The 12,066-nt window shown below is 47.1% G+C and overlaps 2 protein-coding genes across 2 annotated transcripts; both read left to right on the forward strand.

Annotated features, from left to right (window-relative positions):
- Positions 1 to 8,085: 8,085 nt before the first annotated feature.
- Positions 8,086 to 8,836, forward strand: N7506_003330 (uncharacterized protein; the record flags this gene model as incomplete). The annotated part of the gene is made up of 2 exons (XM_056952625.1): positions 8,086 to 8,167; positions 8,229 to 8,836. The coding sequence occupies 2 exons, from the start codon at positions 8,086 to 8,088 to the stop codon at positions 8,834 to 8,836; spliced, it is 690 nt and encodes a 229-aa protein (XP_056814317.1).
- A 1,464-nt stretch (positions 8,837 to 10,300) lies between these two features.
- Positions 10,301 to 11,420, forward strand: N7506_003331 (uncharacterized protein; the record flags this gene model as incomplete). Its single annotated transcript, XM_056952626.1, has 4 exons — positions 10,301 to 10,843; positions 10,897 to 10,996; positions 11,044 to 11,258; positions 11,304 to 11,420. The coding sequence occupies 4 exons, from the start codon at positions 10,301 to 10,303 to the stop codon at positions 11,418 to 11,420; spliced, it is 975 nt and encodes a 324-aa protein (XP_056814318.1).
- Positions 11,421 to 12,066: the final 646 nt, after the last annotated feature.

The following is a 12,066-nucleotide window of genomic DNA, read 5'->3' on the forward strand; positions in this document are numbered from 1 at the left end:
GTGTTGGTTGTGTAGAGCCATGAGTCTGACCGTCTAGACTGCAGAAAGCGAGGTCCCCGTCAACCCGTTGAAGCTTGACGTTGTCAACACTCAATTTCCGAACTTGCGACCTCATGTACGCAGATACGCCAAATTCGTTTTTAAATTTTTTTTTTTTTGTTTTGTTTTCTTTTTCAACATCTTTTTTTGGTGACTATAAATTCTATAATATTCCATTTGTCGGATTTCTGAGGCGTTCAACGAAACGGAAAGAGGTGTCTGGTTAAAATATATATCATCAGCAAGCGTGGATCTCTGGCCCTCAACATCGTGAGGCTTGATCAGTTTCCCCGACCGACTATCCCTATTGTTCAATACACTATCAACAGCCCTACGAAAAGTAACAAAATTCCAGTCAAAATCTGACCGCATCAATTAACAGTTGTGGTGAGCATAAAATCCACTACATAGTTGCCTGCGTCTGCGCAGTCTATAAAACACGAAGGATCAATGGAAATGGTATTGTCCAGACCCGTGACTTTCTCTTGCGGACAAAATGGAGTCCCAAAACAGCTCTACAGGCCAGGAGAATGAAGCAGATCAGCAGCCCAATGAATTGCCGGTCTCCAGCGAGAAAGACAAACCACAGGAAAGTTCTGATTATGTCCCATTGGCGAGTGAAACGACTCGGCTTCAAACGATTTTGCTGACCATTGCAGCCCTCCCCTTCGCAGCAGGAAGCAGGAACAAGACACACCCTGGCGACCGAGCCATTTCAGCCGATCTTGAAGGTTCTAGCAGACCTTGAGCGCGACGATCCCAAGTTCGCCTTTCCAGCAGCTCGACTTGTCGGACTCTATCGACGCCTATGGGAGTCGTGCGTGTCCAAGCACATCGACGGCGAGAAGCTGGAGCAGGACAACCTTGTTTTGAAGGAAGCTGGTACGCTCCTGAGAAAAGAGAGGGACGGTCTTCAGCTTCGACACGACAAACAGCTATCTCGGCTACGCTTTTTTCGAGCAGGCACTGGAATTATCCCGGGAGAAGCTGATTAGCGTCCTCGATGACTGGAATCATTTTTCCAGTCTCAATTTCGCAGGGCTCTTCGACGAAGAAAGACAAGGTTGAAGGACTGTCTATTCGAGGCGATGTGCCCTACTTCAGCATAGAAATACGATGGTTGACTTTTCGAATCAAGGAGAAGTACTGCTGAGAAAGTATGTTCTATTCGAAGTATTTGCAAAACTTAGTGCATGGAATAGCCTCCCATTTAATTTATGCTCACTGGAAAATGCTGAATAACAACGCATTTTATGGATCAATCTCACTTGTAGTTACCCAGTATGCTATGCACAAAAAACAATGGATCAAGGGATACCTTCGTGGGTAGCGCAACTAGCGAAGGAAGTGTCAAGTGAGTGGGGTGTGGTAGGGGTTCCATGCGAGGCCAAAGGGACAGACGGAATCTAGTGCCTATTGTACAAATACCATGCCAGGAGATTGCACCTAGCAACTGTCCGCGTACCCGACGGAGATTCCACGTGGTCGTCTCAACTTGGGGCAGGAAGAACAGATGCTCTCCTGTACTCTCGCCAGATTTTCGAAGCGGACTAGTCGGAACTCTACCCAGTGCACTTTGTTAGGGAAAGTGGAAGCTGACACGTAGAGGAACAAGTCGCTAGCCTGAGTAGACATGGACAGAGGGTCTGGACCAGTCCACTTGAAGGCTGACAGCTTTTCATAAGTGGGGTGGAAAAGGCATTCGATCAAGGAGGACCCTAAAGTCTCATATCCTGCAGGCTCACCCGCATCCGAAAGAATCTGCCGAGGATTATCGGAATCGGTTGCGAGACAGGGAGGTGATGTCGGTATGCCAGAGCACTCTTGCCAGATGGCGTGAAGGTCAAGATCCAAATCACAGTCTGCCAATATTAGCACAAAATCACATTGAAACAACGGGTACAGACCATTCTTGTTTGATTCGTGCATCTTGGTTCAAGGCTCGCCGTCAAAGGTGGGTGGGAAAATACAGAAGTGTCGAAAGTAACAAGTGGCAAGGGCTAGGAGCAGCAGAATGCCGTAGGGTAGGCAGATTACTTAACTATCTTGATCACGCAAGTTTATGGAAAATTAGGAGGACTTGATGGCCAGATGCTAACTTGTTGAAAACCAAACGCTTGGTCTATCAACAGCCGTGAAACGCTGACATCCCGTCACCAAACCCAACGGAACTTCACCGGTGGTTGTATGGGCCGTTAACAGAGGGATAATATCCAGGACAGAGGGTAAATAGATAGCGGAGCTATGCAGGTATCATTGTCGCCCACGAGCGCTGAACAACAATGAGACTTAATCAATGCCTATCAGTATGGCAGGCTTGAGTCTTGCTCGCTTGCAATGATGAAACTACGCCATTACAAAGGACTTGAACTGCTCGCTTTTGATCCCACAGTATCGATGCCTGCTCATCGCAGAGCTGTAGAAGAATTCCGCTGTCGCTTGCTAGCCACTCATTTGACTCTTGAAGCTGTCGCTGCTCTTCCTCGAGTCGTATCTTCTCGGTAGATTTGACAACGTAGCATTCCCACAGGCAAAAGTACATGTCAGGCAGTTTGAGGGCTGGAGCACCGAGAGTGTCATTGTAGTGGAGAAGCTTCTTGAAATCCGCAGTAAGGGAACCGGGTGTGCGCACTGGAACCTATGCAGTATTAGTGACCTCGTTCATTTGCTATCGAAAAGGGCCTCAAACCTTATTTTCGAATGTTGCACCATTTGAAGCTTGCTGTGGGCGGTTTTCCAACTTGTTCTCATCTTATGGGTCGTGGGAAACCTGGCACTGTCTCTTAGCTGGCCGGTCATATGGGGAAGGCGAAGTAGGATGGTCCATCATCGCCTTCGGAATGAAATGCAAGAGACGTTGTGCTCGAGGGTCTTTTATAGACTGGCAAAAACACTGAGGCTGCTGTTATTGCCACCCATGACCGTTCCGGTCTGAGTTCGACCGTCTTTCAAGGAGTCAGTGAGAGGTTACCCCAATTGTTGACGCTCGATCTCACCTGCTGCTCACCCCGAATTACTCAATTTCATGCGGAAAAGAGCAACAGATGAAGCCTTGAAACGAAGACTTGCAGGAACTACCTCCTGATAGTAGTTCACATGTGTAATTTTTGAGGCATAAAATACTATACATCGAGTAGTGTTCGTTGAAGTTGGAGGTGACGTTGGGTGCGAACTATCCAAAAGGTGGTGATGTAGATATTAGATATTTCCGCTCCAAATATGGCTACGCAGCAACAGATGTTGAAGTAGTGATTTTCGCTCGCTCTTACGGACCAGCTCTGAATTGTTTTTTTCTTTCTCTAATTTCTGCTCCCTGGCGACAGCGCTGAAATTGTTTGAACGGAGTTATATTCTCCAGTCCCGTTCCGCATGATTCGGAGGTAATAGTTACCCGATCTCCTACAACTTCCATTCTTCAAGTCTTCTATATGTACACCAAAGACGCGAAGAAAATGTGGAGATATCTCAAAAATTTATTCTCTCGTTTTCAAAGGCTTAAGCGGCTGGTTCAACATCGAATCCAAGTCTTCTTTCCCAGCCGATCAAAATTTCTCCCAGATCCATCTGCCGTCTCTTCTGAATCGGAACGCACACGACGATCAGCCGCCCCGTCCCCAGAGGTGCCCGTCAACGAAGATAGTATGTCACAAAAAGGAGACAACAGAGATCTCGATCGGTTTTCAATTTGCCACGAGAGGGTTCTCAGGGCAGACTCAAAATAAACTGATCTTCAGTTCCAGAGCCCGCGAGAAGAGCAACGAGCTAGGCGACTCGGTTATGACAGAACGAGAGTCTTCGGGTGGCCACTTTCGTGCAAAGCATGCGACAGTGGCGAGAGAACGTAAGTGATCATATGCCATGCACGAGTACCAAATTCCTTTATCAATGAACTTCATGCTCGTCACTGGAGGTATGTCATCGATACAGCCCAACTGCAGCGGTTTGTTGTCTTGAGAAGATCGGAACGACTGATTGCCACGGCTCTGGCCAACCTCAGTGCATGCGGGGGATTGCCGTTAGATTTGCCCCTTTGGATAGTCTCTTCTGGCTTTTGAGGCCTCATCGGGACACATGGCCACGCCAACGCTGTGGAACATACTGCTTGGCCATGGATGCACCAAAAAAGCGAATCATGAGTTTCCGATTGAACCATGAAGTTTTGGCTTGATCCAGGGGAGCATCCAACAAACGCAAAATTCGGTTGGCCCACACTTTTGGTCGACGGCTATGGCGTCTGCGCTCAAAACACAACAATTGCTTTGCAGCCAAAGATAACCTCTGCGCTGGTGGATATGCGAAAGGAGGCCCCTGGGACAGCTGAAAGCACAGTACTGCATCTATCTGGGAGTCAATCGGCACGGTGTTTGGACAGTGATTTGCGTCATCTGCCACCCAGATGCACCGCTCACGGTGCGGCGGATCGCCCAAAACTTGGCCCAATACCAGTTGGAGATGAGCAGAGCTCCAGGCCATGATGAGAAGATTTTCTGGAAACGCGTTTGGGATGATGTGATATTCGAGGTATAGTCTTTCGGCCGAAGAAATGTAATTTTGAGTGGTACCTGTAATCATGTAGGAACAGTGCAATGTATAGATGTTTGAGAAAGCAGTAGTCAGGCAATTCATCTCGCTGGGTCCCTATTATATGCCCGAGCAATGAAGTCTAGACTTAGTTGGCTACCAAAAATTCCTGTCGCATTCCTAAAAAGAGGTTGTTAATTCATGGGAACTCTGGTCGCATTTGAAAGGATTATACATGAAGCATACGCAGCGTGTAGATAAATGATATGCGGAACACTTGATGCATCGAGAGCTCTCAGTTCCTTGAAGCGAATGAGAGCCCAACACGCACATCGAAGTTTCCATAGGCAACCCGCAACCTCGCCGACTATGCTACCCACAGCAGCAGCCGGCCATTCCACTGATGTATGTTCGTCGCAATAGAGCAACAGTGATCTGGAATGAGACATACCGCAGTACGTGATCACTTCATATTTGCAAGTGCTAGATGGTGATGTACGCAGACATGCTATTCGCAGTTTGTTTCATGTCTTAACTTGTGTATATATTTAATCAACCAACATTGTTGATTTGACTGTGATAATATAGGGGCTGTTTAATCTTTGGGAACTCGTTTTTAGATCCTGGGGCCATTTCCTGTTTCCAGGAAACCGAGTTCTACCCCTGGGATCTCCACTATACGATCCTGATTAAATACGAACTGGTTTTGGGAACACGATGGCTGGATCTGGGAGCTGTCGGGATTAGGGACCCTCCTCCTGGATCCTAGAGTCAATATTCTGCCTTCTGAGGTCGCGGAAAGCCCTCACAAGACACCTTCACCAGACCTGCGCACAAACCTGCGTAATTCGATTACTCCCGGAAAGGCTTAGCCATAGCCCCAGGAGCCGCACTTGAGGTTTCGGGAATTGCTGAAACTGTCAACAGGAACGTGACTTTGGTTCCCCGAGGTGAATATATTAGACCCCAGATGCTATGTCGGGCTTCCTGGGGGGGCTACGTGGCTCCCAGAAGCTGCACTAAAGCCCCTGGGAGCAAGGGATCTCCTAGGGCGAAGATGTGCATTCCCAGGGCTGATAGAGCTGTCAACAGGGGCGTGACTGATTTTGTGAGGGTGGAAATGGAGAGTCTAGAGGTTACGTACGAGTTCCTGGGGCTATGTGATCCCTGGGCAGCTCGCATTATTGTCGGGTCGGCTTTTGAAATATTGACGGCCACCAAGGTTGATGGATATTTGCGCAGAGCAGGTCGTCAACCATCACCAGTCTGCTACATCAAGCCACCCGGCATACTGCTCAAATATTGGCTACGATTGGCTGGTTAGTCAAATCAATCGATGAGCATGCTTTGGTTCCAATCAGGAAACTAAATTGGTAGATTATCTTATCAACTCTGTAAAGTCCATGACCCTACTCATCGCACCTCTAATGTTTTTGGACTCCACCTCCATCATTCTTGAAAAATCATCATCAAGTTCTGTGATTGTTTTTATTCGTAATCCCCGCTGACTTGTTCTTCACAGCCCTACTCTAGGAAGCAGCTCGAACCGCCTCTGACTGTTTTGTAGCTCGGTACGCGTACTCAACCAGTGATCGCGTAAGCCACGTAAAGCAAGACGCAGGAGAGACATAATGGCCCCTAGAACACCGAAAGCGGCCTGGCCAACGGCTCCATAATACATAATCTTGTAGTATGGAAAGTGGCTCGCACTGTCAAAAAACTCGAAGGATGTCTGAAAGCCGTGGACATGGCTGGCCACATAAGCCCCTAAGGAGAGAACGATCAAGCTCACAACGATTTTAATGCAAATGTAGTAGAATCGAGCGGTGCCGTCCTCTTGTAGCCACTTCGGATAGATCACAAGGACAAACCCAAAGATGGAAAACAGGGTTGAGACCAACGCCACAACCACCATGCTCACGACAACCTTATCCATGAGGCTTTGAAATGTGATGTCCAAAATAGAGTCGCTCGAGTTAACGAGGTCAGATTTTGCGCGGTCTCGCAGAACGACCGCAAAGCGTACAGTGGCCGAGCTGAGACCGGCGAGGGCCAGCCAAGTGATGGCAAGGAAAAGGATGGCAAGACGCATTCGAATCACAGCCCTGGTAGTATTAAGAGGCATTTTTTGTCCGTAAAAACAGTTGAGTCGATAACAGGAAAGTGAGTTTGGTTCTGTTCAGGGCTATATGTGAGGAAGTAAACAATGAGGCAAAAAGATGAAGAACGTGAATATCTCAGGGCGCCGTGAATTTATATGTGCTATGCGCTTTTCTCGGTAAGAAGGTTTCAAGTAGAAGCACTATTTCTATCTCTGAGATCCAGGGCCACGGAACCCGTGTCCGATCCTTGGTGTAAAGAAGCTTTAGGAATGACCTCGTGTATTCCTAGGATTGACCGTCCTGTGAATGGGGCCAGTATATTATCATCACCTCCAATATGGGTGATGGATTGTGCATATCATATTTCAAGCCAAATCGTGATCCCAGAAAAAGTTCCGATACAGACAGATTTTGCCTTGGTATTTTTACCTTGAGGGACATATTATGTGCTATTGATTGACGAACTTCCGAACCCTTCCACAGGAAGACAAATTCAATTTTATTTCGTTTCTGTTGAGCTTACTGTATTTGTTGCCAGCTAGAGGATCTGCTTCCAACCGTAAGGCAACCCTCATTGTTCGGTGAACCAACGCGGCCGATTAAGAATCAATTCTGAACCGGGAAATTGAATAAAGTCCTGCTAGTAATCAGGTAAGTAATATAGCTCAACGAGCTATTTATGGGCGAAAAACTCATCTGCTGTTGGAGTTCAGTGGTTTCTTGGTTCAACGTTGATGTGAACGTTGACATCAACTTTCTCACATAATTCACCACCCGTACATCTTTAGAGGTGGTTATCGGAGAATACCCAGCGGATGTATCAGCACAATATTACCGAGCTATTTCAAAATAGTCCAAAGGAGCAGTGCTGCTGGAAGCACATTGATGTGAAAACACCCTAGGGGTGGTATCATACCAGCGGGCTACCAGCGGGCTATTATTGAGGATGCCAAAAAGCCCCAGTACTCCTGGAAGCACAATAAAGACTCCACTGGTCGTCCTTTTTACTGTGGCTTTTCGGACTGATGAACCAACCATGACGCAATAGTAGCCTCCGAGATATCGGAATACAACTCCCTTCCGCATGTTTCTATTCATGACCAACTCCAATCTGGCAGCCAGGCTGCTCCCGGGAATGCGCTTCAAATCAATTGATGGCTCGGGAAACACGTGGATACGGCAACCGAATCAAAACATCGTTGACTCGACCGTCATTGAGACAAAATATCAACATCCGCAATCCTCCTGGGAGCCGGCACTGATATTAGTAGCCAGCGAAAACAGGATAGTGGACATATAGCTCGTGGCGAACATCAAACATTTAAAAGCTCATGAGAGTCCCATTGTGGATGCCTCTCTGCCTTTCTTTTGATCCAGTGAATTGCCGGTGCAGCACCATCACTAGAAAGACCAAGCAATCATCATGGATAATGAGCTGCCAAAGGTATCAAAGCAGTCCAATACCCCAGACACAGAAGAGCACAATGGAATTACATGGCAAACTGGTATTGTTATCTTAGATCCCCTTCTCAAGGAATCCATCGGCTGACAATCTATCTCATGGAGGCAATGAATCGGCTGAAAATTTCCGTCGGGTGGTTGGTCAATTTACCCATGGGAATCGCGGCCACACAAGCCAAGTTCTACAGCCCTCTGTTGACCAGCCCACCGGATCTGTAGCTACAGAGGTGGCTACTTCTGTTGCTACCTCTCTTGCTAGCCCAGGGTCCTACACGTTGCCTCCAATCGCCATCAAGGCTGAAAATCAAGACTTTCCCCCAACAAACGCAAAAAAGAGAGCAGCCAAGTCCTCATCCCTCCCACGAAAACAACGCCGGATTTCGTACTCCGCCTCTCAAAAACCAGGACGTTCACAGCTGATGCATCGGAAGAGTCCCCCAAGCCTTACAATAGTTAGTACTGAAATGCTCAACGACACAATTCAATACCTACAAACGCTATCCGATCGCATCTTGATTTTCGACACCATTTCATCCAGGGAGTGGGCCACTATGCATCTCGCCACACGGATGCTACAGAGCAGATACGAAGAGATCATCGCGAGGAAAGAGGTGGAAACTGACGCTGTCTCCGATCTTGATCCCGCACCAACACAGCCAGGAGAGAAGTGCCGGCAATGTGCTGCTGTAGATGAGGAGCGGCTATATGATTGAGGCGCTTTCTGTTTTTCTAACCTAGCTCGCTATGTTCGGATAACATAACTGGTCCTTGAAAATTGAAGATCAAATAAAATGTTGGGGAACCAAGAATCGGTATATTTAAGAACGTGCTGAGCTTCAAGTTTATTAGTCATGGATAGAACCCTTTCAGGCACGAAGATGGGTTGGACGTTATCCTGTAGGTGATGTGAGTCCACTCGACAAGCAAAAGTAAATATGCGAAAGCCAGGTGCATCTTCATCTCCACTCAATGCAATAGAGATTAGAAAGATCAGACAGAATCTACCAGATAGATCGGGCATTGGAATGAGGAAGCAATAGCATTTTCAAAAGCCAAATCACCTCGAATACCAAAGCCAGCCACTCTTTGGGTTACTCAACCTGCTTCACTTGCAGCGATGCAATGGCTTTTGTTGTACCATCTACCAGAACTGAGGCATTTGCGCCATTCTGCTAATCCGTTCATGGCTGTTGGACCTTACAACTCGGCTTTTTTGCGGTCTTTCTATATCTAAGTACCAGCACATTAATCCAAATGGACCAATAAGACATCACTTGTCAACTGGAGTCGACTCAAGTATTGGTAAGACAGGAAAGCCTAGAGCGTCGAGACCCAGAGCAGCCGTAGCAGTACTAGTCGGAGAATCATGTGAGGGCGACTCGCCGTGCTGAAAAGCGGGCTTCCAAGCCAAAGTCATACATGACCATAACCAAGTCCATCGGATTCTCTCCCTTCATTTGTCGAATATAGCTGTTGTGGCTTTAATTAGACCCTGGTCGCATATAAGTCGCTAGTTATCATTAATAGGCTACGTAAGTGGAACTACCGTTGCGCAGCGCAAAAATGACTGGCAAGTTTATCATTCCCCGAGCCTACCAATTACTGTAATAACCATCTTATGTTTGATCCTGTGCACTCGTTGACATGAACATGTCATGGATCAAACAAGGTAAATGAGGCCATCATTACAAAGAAGTTGCCGCAGACTCTGGCTTATTTGACAGCTTGTGGCATGTTTTCCTTTTTCTTTTTTTTTCCTCTTCGCGCTGTCAGTTATTTGAATCCTAGATTCCATTATTCCATTCCATTGGTGAACAGCCTCCCATTACTGGAAAGCCCTGTTATGGGTAACAGGATTCTAAGGAAGTTGAGTTAGGGGGCCACTATGCTGAGCAATGCGGTCATGTGCCCATTAGTATGGAAACCTCAATTAGCTCGAGACTCATTTTCATGAGGGCTGACCAGCACATAGCAGTCGCAAAGGTTATACATGCGGATAGTTGTTTGTATGTAAGCCCCGTGGCTGATAAGCCTCTTCTTTTGAAAATCGGTCAAAGCTCTCATCTACTTCATTGACGAGTGCAAATCTTCAACACCGCGCGTATAAATAATTTGAATTTCACTTCCTGTCTTGATTCTTGCAAGTATTTGATCGGGGAAAACATACTCCCGTCATCATGTCATCCAACCCGTTCAAAGACAACATGATATGTGACCTTGACACTATCAATGCTCAATCTCAGCTCCCCATTTCGATGTCGGCCACCAATACCTGCGAGATTCATGCGGCGGCCACCACGAAACCAACTGGGCCTCACTGCGGCAGCAGAGTGAAGGTTGTCACGGGGCCTCCCAAGAGCCTTTGCCTACCCCACTTGTGTGGTCTGGAAAACATTGCATCCGTCTTGATTGTAAGACAGGAATCGCCGTGGGATACCTATCGGAAAGTCATTACATATGAAATTGCTGGCAAAGTCACCATTGCCACACGCCGCACCCGCCCGTCTCGCATGGTAGCAATCCGGACATACGCGAAAGAGAATGCTCGAAGACTGATATACAGATTCGGACGTCTAGAACACAGGAACGTTCTTTCATTACACGAATGCTACATGCACGAAGATCTCGCGTTCTTCTTGGTGGATGATTTGCCGCTGACGCTCGCGCACGTTGTGGCTTTTCCATCCGTTTATCCCAACGAGACAGAATTGGGATCCATCGTAAGCCAGGTTTGTCCCCCATGCCCTTTCGATGAGCTGTTCTGACTCTTTAGATCCTCGACGGTGCCTGTTATTTATTTAGGTTTGGCCTTGCGCACCAATCATTAACCTGTGATGATATATTGTTTGGCATTGACGGGATCGTTAAGATAGGTTTGTTGGTGGCCGCATCCTTGCATTATCTGACTAACACTTCGCAGCAAGTCTGGACCTTTGTATAGATTGCACGCCAAGGCAATCTGAAGCCGCATATATTGCGGCTCTTCCCTCGATCACAATGCGGCTCATGCAGAAATATGACAAAGATCAAGGCGTTGTTGGCGTGAATGATCTGGAGCGATGGCCAATCGATTCTGCCGCTGTGGGTTTTCTGTCCGCTACCGAGACGGCAGGATCAATCAAGTCTCTGAGAAATGTGAGTTCTCCCAGCAAGGTATCGTATAATGCTAATGTCCAGCAGCAACCCTTGTTGGCGGGGAAGCACCGCCCAAGCGAGGATCTGGTCGTTCTCGCTAGAGCATCTCTGCTCTCCAGTAGTTTGAATTGCGTTTACAATCCCCATTCTAAAGAGTGCTAGGAGACAAGGATATGGTGCACGACTCTTTGGTATTGGCGAATTTCTGTCATGCTCGTATCTGCACGGTTTCACGAATGTGCAACATTCTACGCGTCTCCTACAGTTCTCTTGCTACATATAAGGGTATTCTATTTCTTTCTGGCAACCCACAAACACAAGGCAAGTCCGCAGCGAAGACTAGCAAATGGGTCTCGCTTTCCAAGGGGAGAAGCTGTGATACTGGAATAGGACTTTGACTTTCCACTATCAAAGGAGCGTGTGCCACGATAAATTGATCATTACGTACGGCGTACTTTTCGCGTCAAGCGTTCTGTTCCTGGTAGCTCACAGGGTTTTGTCGCAATCAAATATATATTATAACTGCAGTCTATTCTACTTACGGGTATAAAATCGAAAGAGAATCTATACTTAATATGAACAACATGCAGAGGAAGTAATCATTGTACAAATCCAATAGGAAGCAAAGAATACAAAAATTTTTATTGGCGATCTTCTGTCTTCGGAATAACACCCGAACACAACTAAAAGTAGTAATTCGAAGATGTCTATTTTTCGGATCTGAATAGGCTCCAGGTAGGCTCAGGGTGGGCTCCAGGTAGGCTCAGGTATGTTCAGGGTAGGCTCCAGATAGGCTCAGGGTAGGCTC

Source organism: Penicillium brevicompactum (assembly GCF_028827555.1).
Source record: "Penicillium brevicompactum strain IBT 35665 chromosome Unknown utg000002l_segment0_segment0, whole genome shotgun sequence".
In the NCBI taxonomy this organism is placed as follows: domain Eukaryota; kingdom Fungi; phylum Ascomycota; class Eurotiomycetes; order Eurotiales; family Aspergillaceae; genus Penicillium; species Penicillium brevicompactum.